A 17,931-nucleotide genomic window follows, 5' to 3' on the forward strand; every position below is an offset into this window, starting at 1 on the left:
ATATATATATATATATATATATATATATATATATATATTAAATATATACATCGCGCGACCAAATTTTTAATCGTACCGAATTAGTGCGGGAATGCCGTTTAGTATCGCGCGTAAAATAGCGGAAATAGCGATATAAAAATATCGCTCGTGAGTGCGGGAGTGTCGTTAAAAGTATCGCGCGTCAACAACATGAGAGGAGGAGGAGGCCTCGGAGAGGCATCTTGCATCGGTGGAGCAATCTGATGGTGAATATTTATTATTTGTATATCAATTGTTATAAATTATACGCATAATAATTCGATCTTATTATTTTAATGAATTAAAGAGAAAATTAGAGAAAAAGATTTTTATAAAAGTCAAAACTTTCTATTTAAAAAACAATTTCAAAAATTTATAAAATATTTACACACGTTTATCTCTGCTTATTATTTTACACATTGGATGTAAAATTCCAAATGTTAAAAATTTTTTGAAATATTGATTGTATTTTGTGAACATTGTTATAAATAAATTTTATATTTGTATGTTACAGACAACGTAGCTTAGATAACTCCGCTGTTGCGCATCAGTGCCGGTGAGTGAGAAAAACTTTTATTTAACTTTACGGTAACGAATTCGTAGAGATTGTAGATGTAGATGTCGATTGTAGATTGTAGTAATCCGTTGCCTTAAAATGGATGAGCTAAGATTATTTAAATTAAATAACTTTTAATAAATTCTTTCGAAATGCTTTGCATCTATTGTGAAAATATATTGAAGCATTAATTTAAAAAAGAGAATCAAGAAAAGAAATTATTTTGTAAAAATCTTGTCTAATTTATTAAATAAAAAGTACGCATTAATAATTTTATCAATTTTATCAATTTTTTATGCTACTTTATTTTTATAACGCACACTTATTTTATTCTAATTTCTTATAGCATCGTAGAATTTGTTTGTAGATATTGTTTTTAAACTTTACTTTAACTTAATATAAAGCCAAATGATTAATTAATTAAATAATTTGTAATATGATAAAGGTTATACACACACACATGAGTTTTATATTTTTTTTATTAGAAAATATAATATATAGAAATTTGTAGTAATTTGGCTTTGAGTTAAAATAAAATTATATTTAAATATTTATTTAACGAACGATCGTAAAATCGAGCGATCGTTACGATGAGCGTGAAATATTTACGCTCATTTGCCGTTAATTAATCGACAAAAGAAAGAGTGTTTATTTTTTTTTCGATCTCTGATTAGAGATTGTTCAGGATTTGCTATGTAATTCAAATTAAAAATTCACTCCCGGTCATACTAGCGCCATCCGTTTGCGCGCAATCAAACTCGAAAGTATGTAATGCCGTCCTTGTTGCACGAAATCAGCCAGGATCCGCGTGATCGCGGATGAATACATGGTCCTGGCCAATCAGGCAATCGTAAAATCACGCGATTTGACGTGACGAAACGGGATAGGCTCAATTTTGATCATCCGACTCGCGATCGAATCCTTATCATCGAGGAGAAAGCCTTTCTCCGCCTGAGTCATTGTCTGAGCATAGAGAATCGTTATCGGATCGAGAGCATCGAAAGTCGTTAGAACGCGAGCACATATAACAAAAGTTGTGATCTCGAATAATCGTGTCGATTCGGAATTCCGTGGGACTCATTACCGGTGCCGTCACGAATTCAAAGCTCTGAGCGCGAGTGCCGTAACACAATCAAGTGCCTCCACTCCAGTAAAGAGGAGGAGCCTCCGTTCTCCGTCGGCCTCCGCTTCTTCATATGCTCATAAAGAGCGCTCTCTCGCTCTCGCGCGAACTATTGGATAGTGCGGTCTCGCTCCCACTAGTGCGATTTTCGAAGCGCTCAAAACACTCGAAATAGCGTCGTACATGCTTCGAACGCTCTTAAACATTGTAAATATCGTGTGTTATCTTGCAATAAACCAATAGTAATTCTCTCGTGGACATTACTGTGACAAATCAAAGAAGCAAGTGCACATTATTCAATCCTATCACTCTCATCCTCTCATCCCTCACGAAATCACGTGTTGGTCAAGCTCGTGATACCAATTCGGGTGTGTACCGGCATTACGCGAGCAACTTTTAAAGTTGCGATCCCGAACAAAGATCGAGAAAAAAAATGGGATCAACGAAAGGTAGGTTCAATTGGAAGAGTACGTGATTAGGGAATGTAATTAGGGCACGTGATTAAAATATACACATGATTGGAGATAGGCTCCTCTCGAATAATTTTAAGAAGGATTGTTAAGGCTTGACAAGGATTGTTAGGACTTGTTAGGGATGCAATAATGTTAGACATTAAAAAAGGTTCTCATCCCATTACATCTATTGTACAATTAAAATATAAGCTTAAATTTTCAGCTACAATTAGGGAAATAGCCTTAGATAAGTTTTTTGTTATATATTTTACTTCCGAGCAATTATTTTTATATCAAAAATTTCATAAACGAACTGAAAAAAGTGGCATTTTAAGTATAGATGCAACGGGATCTTTAATAAAAAAAATTAAAAAATTTGACGAATCTACAATTACGATATTTTTATATCAAGCTGTCGTTCCGGTTAATTAAAAAATTTTACCCGTTTTGCAAATGATTTCAGAAAATCATGATACAAATATATTAACGTACTGGTTGCGCGAATGGCTACGATTGGGTGCTGCTACTCCGAAAGAAGTAGTAACTGATTATTCTTTCGCACTTATTAATGCTGTTACTCTCTTTTAACAACTGCGATTTAAGTACATTTTGTGGAAAGATGTATGAACATATTATGTAATAATGATGGTGCAAATTGTATTCCCAATTGTATTCTCCGTATAGATATTGCACATTTGATTAAAGCAGTCTGTGGTTGGAAATGTTTCGGGGATAAACATGTGCGAATTAAAGACTTTTTTGTTCGATGTATTGGCATATTAAGTCAAACAGTTACTATTGATGCTTTTAACCAAATTTGTACTGATATTTTAACAGTTGCTTTTTCTGAAACGGAAGAACTATAAATAATATATTGGATAGTTTCCATGCTCAGCAACATCTCATAAATATGACCAGAACACACGATTTAAAAGATTATGAAAGCACTGCAGAACATCTGAGTGATAATTCAAATGAGGAATCGTTCGAAATTAAAAGCAGTCGCATCAATAATTTCCTAAAAAATATTGAAAAAAATAGTAAAAAATTTGTGAGTTCCGGCGACAGACTAAATCCGTATTACTGTCCCAATCTTGGAATCAATTTACTTCGGTTAAGTAAACAATTTCCATTATGGACAGCTGTAATAGCGTTCAATAGCGGCATAAATGTTGCATCCTCAGCTAGAAGCGAGGAATATTTTAATAAAATAAAAAATTTAATTTTTGGCGGGACAAAATATATACGTGCGGATAAATTTTTGATACGAACAAATTACATGAATTTGAAACAAATGATGAGGATGCAAATAATATCAATAAATCCTTAGATATGGATGTCAAAAATGATGATATCGAAATATTATGTAAACCGTCTAATGAGGAGACACACGAAAGAAAAAGTCCGACTCTACCAACCTTTTTAAACGACGTTGAAACGTGAAAGTCTCACAAAGATAAAAATTTGAAACATGGTAAATACGTTACAGATATGTCCAGATATTATTAGTATACATAATAAGCTTCAAGCATCTTCCAAGATGCCCTTATTAGAAAATGGAAATAATTTACGACCACAGCAAATTGCGGGACAACACGTTATGATAAGAAATACAATACATGCGCGTTTAATTCCGTGATTCAAGCATTGCTCGTAGGTTTCCGTGACTGGATTAATTATTATAATTATATTATTAGTAATGCAAAAATAAATGAAATATTTAATTTTATAACAACAGTGTCTATGGCACACAACAAAAAGTATACAAAGAAAGGCCATTAATTTTAGCCAAAATTTTCCAACCATCAAAGGGAGAAATAAATTGCGCATGTAATATTAATAATTTAATAAATAATAATTTAATAAAAAATATATCATACAGCATTTTAAGACGATGTTCCATTTGTGAATGGCAACACCAACAAGATACAGTTATCGAAATAAATAACAAGCCAATATATGAACACGGAATGAAAGGATTGCAAGAAGCTCTCGATCGTGATATTAGGTATTTTGTTTTTATAATAGCTCAAATCTCATATATAATTGTCTGCCGGTAAAAAATTAATTTTTTCGATAATAATTAAGTGTAATTTGTGTAAGTTCGTTGTTATCATATATTATTAATATTGATAATAAATATTTGTATCAACTTGATCTTGACTTTCTAAGAAACTACCGAGAAGAAACAACGTTTGATACCTGATCATAATAAACATGTCATTAAAACGAAGTTGAAAATGAAGACAATGCGAAGTCAGATTTAATAAGCGTCTTATTAATCAATAAACAAGAAAGTATAAATATTTGATCAATTTTAATCCCTGCACTGTATATTTGATTATAAAATAATTATTTTTGAAAACATTAGAGAAATAAAAAGATTGTAATATTATTTTTAAAAATTGTAATATTATTTAGAATATTATTTTCTTTCTTATAAGCAAACAATGCATTGTCCTTTTTATATTTTAATTTATTAGCCAGATATTATAGACTTTTTTCATATTAAATGTTTATAAAATCAATATTTTTTTTATTATATAAGTAGAATAAAAGATGAGATTCGAGGAAAGAATTCAACAGAAATGAATTTTGCAGCATTATATGTCTAATATATGTATAATATGTGTTATATAATGTTATTATTTTATAAGAGTTACATAAATGATAAGGTATTATACCAGTAAAAAATGTACAAAGAAAATATCGTTTTTTAGATAATCAATTTTCAAATTTATTCAAATTCATCATTTTTGACACGTCATATATTTCCTACAAGATTTTATATTACATAGTTATAGTTATAAATTTTCTTTAATTACTGCTATTATTACTGCTAGTTATAAATTTTCTTTAATTGGTGATATTATTACTACTAGTATAAAAAGAAAGACAGTATATAAAAAATATAACATAATCTTTTATTTTAAAAAATCTAGCTTTAAGGAAAAAGAATCATAATTTTTCGTTATATATTTCAGTATAAATGCAGTATTAAATAAATAAATATAAACTTAATTTAATTAGATTTAATCACATTAACATTTAATAAAAAAATTTGTTTGTTAGATGCTTGATTTTAAATTGATTTATGTTAGAGCACGTGGTCGTGGTTATCGTGAAAAATAAGATTAAATTTAACACACTCCTCTGAGAAATGCAGACTTTATTGTTAAACTTATTTGAACTTATAGTTAGTGTTATGTGAACTTTAGTCTTTGGTAACTCTTTGGTTTTTATGTTAGACTTTTGATACGGAAGCGACAAGCACACGTCTGCACACGTCGGTGCACGGGAAGAGACAAAAAAAAATGTAAGAGACGCGCGGTAAGCGTAACGGCAGCGCCAGCTAGACATTGTGACCAACCTCATAACATAAAAAGAAACTGTGGTCACAAAAGAAATTTTTACATATATCCAACACTTCCCCTTAAAAATTTAAAAAGAAATAAAAGACAAAGGAGACACAAATTTATGAAAATGAACCTAATGACTATGCATTTATAATGCTTATTTAAGGGTAGTGCCTTAGTAAATATATCAGCAATCATTTCTGCGCTACACAAATAGTCCAATCTTATTAGATGATTCTTTAAAGTCTCGCGCACAAAATGATACCTGACATCAATACGTTTTGTCCCCCCATGATAAACTGGATTCTTTGCTAGCTCTTGTGCGCTGGCACTATCATTGTAGATTGTTAGCGTAGAGAGCTTCTTTAATCCGATCTCTGTCAAAAATCTCTGTAGGTAGATAGCCTCCTTGGTAGCTTCTGTTAGACTCATATACTCTGCTTCAGTGGAAGAAAGTGCAACAGTCCGCTGTTTTCTCGACTCCCATGTAATTGGTGCATGACTGAGAAAGAAAACAAATCCTGTATATGAACATCGATCATTTATACAGTTACCCCAATCAGAATCCACATAGCCCTTAAGGCTTTCTTGACTTGGGCTGTAAATCATCTCCAATGTTCCTTTGAGATATCGTAAGACTCTCTTTGCTGCAGTCCAATGTTCTGGTTCATAATAACTGTTGAACTGACTTAAGTAACCGCATAGGCAATATCTGGCCGTGTGCTCACTGCCAAATACATTAAACATCCAATTAACTCACGATAAGGGATATCCAAAGCCTCTGGATGATTTTCTTGTTTGGATAATTTCAAACTCGCCTCCATCGGAGTTTTTGTTGGGTTTGCATCCTTCATGTTGAATCTAATAATTAAGTCTTTAATATATCCTTTTTGGTTTAGAATAATACTGTTATTCTTTCTAGAAAATTCAATTCCTAAACAATACTTTATTTCTCCTAAATCTTTGATTTTAAGTACTTGACTTAGATGATCCTTGAAGTCTTGTATTTTACTTAAATCCTTTGATGCTACTATTATATCATCGACATATGTAAGTATCAAAATAATGTCTTCCCCTTGACCTTTATAATATACACAGGGGTCTGCACTTGATGATGGTAGTGCTCCATATTTTCTTAGCTCCTTGTCAAATTTTGTATGCCATTCACAACCGGCTTGCTTTAAATCATATCAGGCTTTTCGGAGTTTACATACTTTATCTCCTGACTTTAATTCTTTTAGCATATTAAGATCCTTCCTCTTGATTTGACTTTCTTTTTCTTCGTTGTCGATTAATTTTTGTAAGATATTATCTAATCGCTCTGGAACATCCATATATATATCTTCCGTGATGGGGCTATTTACTGTTGTAACATCACATTGATGAATATGCATTTTATAATGCGCTGCAATGGCTACTAAAAATCTTACAGAACTTAGTCTTGCGACAGGTGCAAAGGTTTCATTGAAGTTCATCCCGGGCTTTTGGCTAAATCCACGTGCAACGATTCTTGCTTTACGCTTTTCTATGTGTCCATCCGGTTGACATTTATTGGTTAAAACCATACGACTTCTAACAATATTTTTGTCTTTTGGTCTGTCAACTAGCCTCCAGGCATCATTTTCTATAATAGACCTTAACTCTGTTGCCATGGCAGAATACCATTCATCGACGTTCGGTCCTTTTATTGCCTCCTTTATAGAGACTTCTGCAAGCATTCCTGATTCCTCGGGTACAATCATATTATAACTCTTCTTTGGTCGTCCTCTTATTCCTGTTCTAACGATCCTTGGTCGACCTGGACCTCTTTTTAAAAAAGTATCTTCTTGGTAATTTATGGATTCATCATCCTCTTCATGTTCACAGTCCTCTTCTATCATGATTTCTGAATTATTTACGTCGTACTGCTTTGGCATTTCTTTAATCTCAAATGCTACTATGCATTCCGACTGATTTTCCTGAGAATCTCTACGTTCTGAAATTTTGTGATTATCATAATAAGACTTTTCCAAGAACTTTACATCTCTATTTATACTTATCTTGTCCGTATTTGGGTCTAATAGACGAAAACCTTTTGCGTCATCGGCAATACACATAAATCTTAATTCTTTAGCTTTATTGTCCCACTTCTTTCTTAATTTCTTTGAGACGTGTACATATACTTTCGATCCAAATACAATCATGTCCTCTAAATTCGGTGTCTCATTACACCATCTCTTTAATGGTGTAGTACCTGTTGCCTTAGTTATAATACGATTCTGTAGATAATTTGCTGTATTGATAGCCTCACCCCACATACTTATTGGGTAATTTTGCTTCAATGAGTAGACATCACGCCATTTCAACCAGTGACATATTTTTCCTTTCTGCGACTCCATTTTGTTCCGAAGTATAGGTTACTGTATATTGTGCTTTGATACCCTCTTCCTTGAACAACTCTTGAAGTTTTTGATTAACATACTCCTTTCCTCTATTTGAGTGAATGATTTTTGGTACGGCCTTAAACTTCGTTTTAACTGCCTTTATATACTCTCGAATTTTATTCGGCACCTCCGATTTATGTCCAATGAGGTATACCATCGTGTATCGACTGTAATCATCAATCATGGTTAATATGTATCATTTCTTACCTGGTGTCATTGTTTGCATAGGACCACAAACATCTGTATGAACGATATCTAAAATTTCTTCTGATCGATGCTGTGAAGACTTGAGGAAGGAATTCCTGGTCATTTTTTCTTTGAGGCATGTTTCACATACTTCTCTGATACCGCAATCCTTCATATGTACGCCTTTAATTTCTCCTTTATTTATCATGTTTTTAATTGCTTTGGGATCTCTGTGTCCTAGTCTTCTGTGTCATTGATGCTGACAATTTTTATCATACACTTGCGCAACGGAGAGAATCTTATTGTCATTCTTTAGCTTGTACAAATTTCCGTAAATATCACCTACTGTAACACTTTGGCCTTCATACATAATATTGCATGTTGTATCTTCAAAGATGACTTTCAATCCTTTTTCGGTTAACTTCTTAACTGATAATAATCTTTCTCTTAGATCTGGTACGAACAATACATCTTTTACATTAACGCCGATGTGTTTTCCTTTGTCATTTTGACAAATAATGCTTCCTTCACCAATACCATGAACCTTAAGATATCTAACATCTGCTACTTTTACTTCATCAGTACCACAGCTGTAAATATCTTTGAAGAAGCCTTTATTATTTGTCATATGACTTCCGGTTGCACCGGAATCTACATCCTTGATAGTTCGTCTCTTTATTGTCATCAGTTACACCGAAACAAAAATCTAATCCTTGATTTTTATTTGAGACTGTATTTGCTTTCTCCTTATTTTCCTTCCATCGTTTATACTTTGTACAATCCTTCTTCATCCCCTTTTAGACCTTGTTTCTTGCAAAAGAAACAGCTAAGCTCTTTAGATTTCTGTACTTGCTTCTGCTGCGTAGCATGTTTGTGAGATATTTTGAGAGTTGTATCCTCGCCTTTATTTTCATAACTTCTCATGTCCTTGCGTCTTCTATCTTCATCTATGAGTTTTCCTTTTACCAATTGCAAGATTAGTTCATCCTCCGCTCTGGTCTCTAGCGCTGTGATGAGCGTACTATACGATTCGAGGAGACTGGCTAAAAGCATAGCGATTATTAATTTTTCTTTTAATACCTCACCTAGTGCGGTTAACTCGTCCACCATATTCAATGTTCGATTTATGTGTGTCTCCATGTCACCACTTTCCTCAAGTCTCATATTGCATAATCTCTTTAATAAATACACTTCGTGATTCGTGAGTGATGCCTTCTGATGATAAGATTTTAACGCGTGCCACGCTTCCCGCGCGGATATGGCGTCCCTTATATGCCGCAACTGGTCGTCTTCCACCAACAAGCCTATTGTAGTTTTTGCTTGTCTATCCGCCTTCAACCACTTCTCATCAGGATTATCTGGTCTTATTTCGTTTACTGTATGCCATAACTCGTCCTTTATTAGCAGTAGCTCGACTTTATATTTCCAGCTCTGATAGTTTCCGTTATTCAGCTTTACAATCGAAAAGCGAGAATCTACCATCTTTCTTTCTTACACGAGGTCTGGGCCCATAACCTGTTAGAGCACGTGGTCGTGGTTATCGTGAAAAATAAGATTAAATTTAACACACTCCTCTGAGAATGCAGACTTTATTGTTAAACTTATTTGAACTTATAATTAGTGTTATGTAAACTTTAGTCTTTGTAACTCTTTGGTTTTTATGTTAGACTTTTGATTCGGAAGCGACAAGCACACGTTTGCACACGTCGGTGCACGGGAAGAGACAAAAAAAAATGTAAGAGACGCGCGGTAAGCGTAACGGCAGCACCAGCTAGACATTGTGACCAACCTCATAACATAAAAAGAAATTGTAGTCACAAAAGAAATTTTTACATATATCCAACAATTTAATTTATTTCTAAGATAATATAATAATACATACGCTCTTTTAAAATTAAAATCTCTATGCTATATTATCTTTATAAAAACGACAACTTTAATAAAAATCTCGTTACCGTTATTCGTTACTAATTTTGATAAGTAACTCGTTACCGTTACTCGTTACTAATTTTGATAAGTAACTCGTTACCGTTACTCATTACTAATTTTGATAAGTAACTCGTTACCGTTACTAAGAAAGTAACGTTACTTTTTCGTTATTTTGTATAATATAAAAATTAAATTAATTTATTTTAAAATATAATTAATATTTTATAATATTTATTATAATTGATTTTAAAATATTATTATTACTTTTATATATTCGATAATTATAAATTATTCCATTATTGATGGTCTTCATATTCAATTTTTCATTTATTGTAATTTAGAAATTTTAGATTTATGAATACAGAAAAAAAACATCATGCATGTATATAATTTTTCAAAATATTTGCAAATTGTTTTGTAATAGGAATAAATTTTTCAATTATTAAGAGGATACTATCCAGGATTACAAAATTAAAATAACGATAAAAGTAACGGTTAAATTCGTTACCATTACTGTAAAAATGTAACGACGTTACTGTTACGTTACCATTATAGACAGAAAAAAATAACGATCCGAAAAAAAGTAACGGCAACGGTAACGACGTTACAAGTAACGCGTCACTTCCAACTCTGATAAGATGTATCTTAAAAAGCGTCCAATAAGTACATAATGTTATTTTTGACTAAAAATCGAGTTGAAAAGTCCTGAACTATTTTTTCCTATAATGTTTAATAAAGTATCAGCACCGACTTTAATCCCGCGGATGAAGAGTCATTGATGCAAGCAATTTTGTATACTAAACTAAAAGGAAAGGCTATGCAGGATTTCGAGACGCGAGACGTACACTCGGCAACCAAAATGCCTTAACACCTGAATTTGCCCGTGTTAAGGCATATTCGGACGACGTACTTCCACCCTATTATAATTGCGCATCATGACTATTTAATATCTGGCAACGATGTTTCAAAGCGATTTTACGCAAAATTCAAACTAATGTGTGACATATCTGAAAAAGTGGTTATATGTCAAATATGTCAAAATGTATATGATTAGAAAATAAGTAATGCACATTAATTATATAAAATATTAAAATAAAATACATTAAATATATAAAAAATATAGCGTGATATGAATTACACATATTAATGCCAGTTTTTTATTTTGTGTCGCAGATTTGAGGATGAGCGACTGCTGTTCAAATATAAAAACTTAATATGTGTAATTCATATCACGCTTTATATTTTTTATATATTTAATATATTTTATTTTAATATTTTATATAATTAATGTGCATTACTTATTTTCTAATCATATACATTTTGACATATTTGACATATGTCAAACCACTTTTTCAGATATGTCACACATTAGTTTGAATTTTGCGTAAAATCACTTTGAAACATCGCTGCCAGATATTAAATAGTCATGACGCGCAATTATAATAGAGTGGAAGTACGTCGTCCGAATATGCCTTGACACGGGCAAATTCAGGTGTTAAGGCATTTTGGTTGCCGAGTGTACAAACTTTCGAAGAATTGAAGCAACAACTTGAAACTTACTATCAAACAAAACAAAGCACGACGCACTTACAGATAGAATTCAACTGCTTGAAACAAAAATCAAGTGAAAGTGCTTACGCTTTCGGACAACGTGTCGATTTAATAGCCATGAAGTTATACGAATCCATGGTGGAAGGAGAGGAACGACCCTCTACCTTCAAAAGGGCAATCCAGGAAACAATTAAAAAGCAAGCCTTGATAAATTATCAAATCGGATTGCGAGAAGAATTAAAGACTCTCGTACGTTCACAAAGATATATCACGCTCCAAGAAGCGATAAACGGCGCGAGCATGGAAGAAAAACTTATCGGACCGATAGCCACCCGAGCTTATGGTTTCGCAAATAAAAATAAAAATGATAAAAAACCAACGCGAGCGGATAGAGATCCGAATATCCAATGCTATAAATGCGGAAAAAATGGACATTACGGACGCGACTGTCGAAATAGTAAATTTACATTGCCAAAACCAGAAAAAAATCCGCGAATAAATACTCTAAATAAATTTTGCAAATACTGTAAAAAGACAGGACACACCCGTGAGGAATGCTGGAATTTGAACGGACATCCTTAAATAAATAGCACTAATAATCGTAATTCCAAGCCAGTTAATAAAATAAAGCATAAAGAAAACGTGCGTGAGCAAAAGACTCTGCATAGACAGAGAAAAAAGAGCACTGACTCTTCAAGCAATAGCGAAGAGGAAGAGGAGGAAGCGAGAAAGAAACAACCGCGACCTGCCTCAGAGTATCGTATAATGCATGTTAAAAACACGCATACAGCCAAAGACGAGCTACTGCAGGTATCACTACCAATCCATGAAGTAAAAGGCGAGACGATAAATATGCTGTACGATTCCGGATCAACAATTTCTCTAATTAAATTGAAAAATTTAAAAGACGATACACCAGTATACGAAAAGAAAATTGCACTCACAGGAATCAGTGGACATAAATTATACACACTAGGGAAAATGTACGCGACAATTACACTCAACAAACGTGCCATCAAGCGTGTATTTTATGTCGTAAAGGATGACATAACAATAGAGCATGAAGGAATTTTAGGAATAGATTTTCTTAAAAAACAAACAGCAATCTGCAATTACAAACGAAATCAAATAAAAATAAAGGATAGTATATTAAAATTACATCCATGCAGAAAAATAATTCTGAAACCAGCGAGACAATTATTAAAGCAGCTGTAAATCAGAATCATATAGGAATAGTCCGAACAAGCGAAACAGCCCCCAGGAGTATACAGGGTGACCCATTTTAACTTAGGCAGCCAAATAACTCGAAAAATAAGCACACTACGAAAAAATGGTTAGAATCAAAATTTCGTCATTTCGAGGGGGACGTACAATGACGTTAAAATCAGCCCCCCCCACCCCTCCCCCTGGGCGGTGAGGGGAGGCATGTTTGAAATCTTAAATGGAACCCCCTATTTTTCATTGCATATTCTTGTAGCTTATCTCGAGAGCTTTCCAAAACACTATAATTAAGTATCTTTTTATTAAGTACTTTTTGAGTTATAAGGCTTGAAATAATTTCTTAATTTTACATAAACCATAAAATATCTAGTAAACCATTCATTTTTCGATTATCTTACCTTTATACTTTTATGTACAAAATAATGAGAGGAATCAATTGGTGTAAAGAAAACACATAGTTGTTTCTAAGAAAAAATATGTAATTTGCAATTAACAATTCCATATTTTTTCTTAAAACCAACTGTATGTTTTCTTTACACCAATTGATTCCTCTCATTATTTTGTACATAAAAGTATAAAGGTAAGATAATCGAAAAATGAATGGTTTACTAGATATTTTATGGTTTATGTAAAATTAAGAAATTATTTCAAGCCTTATAACTCAAAAAGTACTTAATAAAAAGATACTTAATTATAGTGTTTTGGAAAGCTCTCGAGATAAGCTACAAGAATATGCAATGAAAAATAGGGGGTTCCATTTAAGATTTCAAACTTGCCCCCCCCTCACCGCCCAGGGGGAGGGGTGGGGGGGCTGATTTTAACGTCATTGTACGTCCCCCTCGAAATGACGAAATTTTGATTCTAACCATTTTTTCGTAGTGTGCTTATTTTTCGAGTTATTTGGCTGCCTAAGTTAAAATGGGTCACCCTGTATATTGGAAGCTGCCTGGTGGAACCAAACAATTTTGCATGTCCTGTAAGTATAATAAACACAACGGACAACACCATTGAAATGGCAATCCCCATAGTCACACTGGAGGATATGAAGGAAAACATAAAAGAAATAAACATTATAGAAACGGGAAGAAAAATAAAAAACACTATATCCCGTAAGCAGCGAATTTGACAATTATTGCGAACACAACATCTAAATGCAGAAGAGAGACAGACACTCTTTAAAATCTGCGAGGAATTCAGTGACGTATTCTACTTAGAGGGAGAACCACTGACATGCACCGCGACGGTAGAACATGAAATAAACACACGTTCCGATACCGCACCGGTGAACGTAAGACCATATCGCTTGCCAGAGAAACATAAAACAGAAGTCAATCAACAAATAAACGTAGATGTCTTATCGATGGAATAGGTTCAATAACGAAAACCTTATTCGGAATTATGAATGCGAACGATAGGAAATTAATAGATGAACAGATACAGTTATTACACGATAACCAACAAACATTGGAACACGCCGCGAAAAATCAAATCAAAGTCTTGAACACCACTATAGTTCATTTAAATAAATTAGAAAATATATTGGATTATAACGGTAAATTAATGAACCACTACATTAGGGAATACACTACGCGCGAGGAGATAGACGAACATTTCACTATAATTATAGCAATGATAAACAATTTAATTAGGGATGCAAAAGATATTTTAGAATATCTTACACATGTACGTAAAGGCACATTACATCCTTTGTTAACTCCGATAAATGAAATTATTCTACATTTAAAAGAAGCAGTACTACAGTTATCGCAAGGAGCATATTTTCCTTTTCAAATAAAAATTGACGAATGACTAACGATCGAAAATTATATGAAAGTAAGCGCGTACTGCGAGAAAACAAATATATACACAATTTTAAAATTTCCATTAATTACACAACCAATGTTTGACGTTTTAAATGTAATTTCGTTACCGACACCTAACAACGAAAATAGTTTTATATATACAGAAGTAGCTAATAAGTTAATCGCTGTAAATAAAGAAACACGTACCTATTTAATTCTAAGAAAACAAGATTCAAAGAAGAAACGAATGTACAAATAATAATAATTTATATCTATGCGACAAAAATCAACCAATCTACCATGTCAACGAAAATACACCGTGCGAAGCGAAAATTTATGTACAAGGACAAAACTATCACAATCAATGTAATATAGGCCATAAAAAAGTGACCCGCGCAATATGGATCACATTACAACAGCCACACTCTTGGCTATATTCGACATCATTCGAGCAACAGATCACGATAAAATGTAATAATCATCCTGAGTATAAAAAGACAATCAAAAACACAGGTCGGATTACATTACACGATAACTGTAAACTAATAACTACAGACATGACGATACAGACAGAAATAATTACGTATAATACGAGCATAGAAACATTTTTACCAGAGTTCAATAACAGTCACAGAAATTAATGACAAACAAAATCACGAATACGAATTTAAAAAAATAATAAATAATCTACTAGAATTAAAAGGATTAAGTAATAAATTAGAAGAAATTAATAATAACTTGAAGAATAACGACAGTAACTTTTTTAAACAAAAGCAATTCATTTATACAACGGCTTCTAGTGGAATAACTATGTTAATCATTATAGCATTAATAGCATGGATAGTTATCCAACATAGGAAAAGGAAAGCTAAACGACCAATTGTTGTATTAGTCGATGAAATTGACAAATCATATGGAATGCCTAAATCAATACTGAAAAAAAATAAAAGCACACGATTCTAAAAACAAAAAAGGGTATAATAATAAGCTAGATGTAAAAAACGATTATAATCAACATTGTAAAACAGGAAAAAAACATTGTATTATATTCAAAATCGCAAAAAATTATAGAAAAACTTCGTTTCAACCTCCGTTTTTCTTTTTAACGGGGGAGGCATGTTATAGTCTCACAGACTATAACCTATATATAATTAAAGTATTAGTACATATATATAATTAAAGTATAAAGTAAGCGTCAGCATAAAATATTATTGGTCAATGCGACAGCAAACATTCACCTCATAGAATCGCTGTCTCAGCGTATCAGGCGCGAATTCGCCAAAAAATACGGAAGTGCAACGAAGGATTTCGACATCGAATCACCTTCGCTTGCACTTTAACTTGACCGCACCATGACCCCGTATGGTCATGTTACTAAGCGGTCCCTCTCAAAAAACCCTCCCAAAACAAGGGTTTAAATACAAACCACCGCGAGAGCACGACGGACATTCGAACAGTCGAAAACCAAGTGCGACGTAACCAAGTGCGACCGACCTAAGTACGCCAGAACTTAGAATAATCACTGAGCCTATGCGAAATAGAGGCTAGGACAGAAGAGGGATTCAGCTGAATAAGGACTTTAAGATAAGACAGGCTTGTATTAATGAATGGAAACTTGTAATAAATCTACAATCTATTTGTTATAAAGAAAGAAAGAATATTAATTGATACGAGAAAACAGCCGTTTCTTGACTCCTCTCCTTCGACGGCCTGAGATATTTATATCTCCCGACTGCACCCCACACCCCGTGCAGTTTCGGGCACAACAAATGTTTTATTAAAATATATATAATACTTTACGATAATGCGAGAAGAATGTAATGAGGATGCAAGCAGGATCAGAGAAATAAGATTGGGACGCTAAGAAAACGCAAGGTGTTTCGCGAGAAATCCGATTTTTTATTAGCTTGAGAATTAAGAGAATCATGATTATTATTGACTCGATTACAAGTCCGCGCGGATTATTTAGCTTAGAATATTCGAGAAAACATCAAGATGAAACATCCTAACGGAATACAATGAATCCCTCAAATTTCGATTTTTTTATTAGGCTATATACGAATAGAATGACTATGATTATTGTCAACGATGTAAGTTTCCGTGCGGATTAATTATTATACATTAATATAGATGCAAAGAATCATCGCTCGCTCCTTACTCCTCATGATCTTCGTGTCATTTTAATATTATCCAAAATATATACTTATGTAGGTAATGAAGCATTCATTAAATAGCAGAAAAATTAAAAGAAACATTTCAATATTAGTAAGAAAATTAGATAAAGTTAAATTTGTTTATAATTAACTTTTTGCTATACATTGATGAAGATTTTTTGTTGATAATTATACAGAAAGAGAGCAACCTCATGTATAATTTTTATCTTGACATATGTTATCAGGACATGATCCTGAGTAACTTATAATTTAATCGGCGTAACTTATAATTGAGTAACTTATAATTTAATCTCTTATCATTTCTGAGATATTTAAAGTTAAAGTTGGATTCGAAACGAAAATTTGGTTTGTGCTATATAACATAACTTAAACCAAATATTTTAGTTTTAAATAATAGGAAATAGATTTGGGTTAGATTATATCTTCCGGAAGTGGAGCCTCCTCATAGGAGGAATTCACTGCATCCACGCATATACTTTATAACGAGCGAAGTTCACCCCACAATTCTTGTATGGGTGTCCAATATAATTTATTGTATTCTATATCGGAAAAAAAGTATATTATATACCTTTTTCTTATGTGGAGTACAATAAAGTTACATCTATCAGCTCGTTGTATTTCATGTTTTGCTTAATAAAAATAATTATCATTAATAGTTAACTCTTTGAAATTATTTATTCTCTTTAAAATTATTTATAATTAGTATCTTAAGTTTTATTCCAGTTTAGTTTCTTGACGAAGTCTCATACGGACGCATCAGTTTCTCTCAAATTCGAATCTAGTTAAATAACATTTTTGTTAATGTGACTTGTGCAGTTTTGCAAGATTATCGTCTATGCCTGTCCCCTGATTATTATTACATCGTATATACTTGATAAGGACCACAATCATATGGTCGAAACGTCGTATTAATAAACAAAATTTCTGGCTAGTTTGGTCAATTACACTTTTTTTCAATGATCCTTTGATTATCGACTAGCGACATTAAGTTATTTTATAATTCTTAAGTTTTATCTTATGTTTTTTAAAATTTGTATGATAATTGTGAAATACTTCATATGTGCATTACATAAACATATTTATCTAAAAAAAAATATTCTTTTTTAATTATCGCACACAATTAATATTTAAAAAAGTAAA

At 32.6% G+C, this 17,931-nt stretch overlaps 1 protein-coding gene across 1 annotated transcript; it reads right to left on the reverse strand.

The window, feature by feature from the left end:
* Window positions 1-8,874: 8,874 nt before the first annotated feature.
* LOC112637575 (copia protein) lies at window positions 8,875-9,596 on the reverse strand. Its single transcript, XM_025407623.1, has one exon. It carries the CDS (start codon window positions 9,594-9,596, stop codon window positions 8,880-8,882), a length of 717 nt encoding a protein of 238 aa, XP_025263408.1. The 3' UTR covers window positions 8,875-8,879.
* Window positions 9,597-17,931: the final 8,335 nt, after the last annotated feature.

This window comes from Camponotus floridanus, unplaced genomic scaffold, assembly GCF_003227725.1.
Source record: "Camponotus floridanus strain SB8 unplaced genomic scaffold, Cflo_v7.5 scaffold18, whole genome shotgun sequence".
Classification (NCBI taxonomy): Eukaryota; Metazoa; Arthropoda; class Insecta; order Hymenoptera; family Formicidae; genus Camponotus; species Camponotus floridanus.

What these genes read in the sequence shown, in the direction of transcription:
- LOC112637575 (XM_025407623.1), bottom strand. Translation starts at nt 9,596, where the DNA reads ATGGTAGATTCTCGCTTTTCGATTGTAAAGCTGAATAACGGAAACTAT.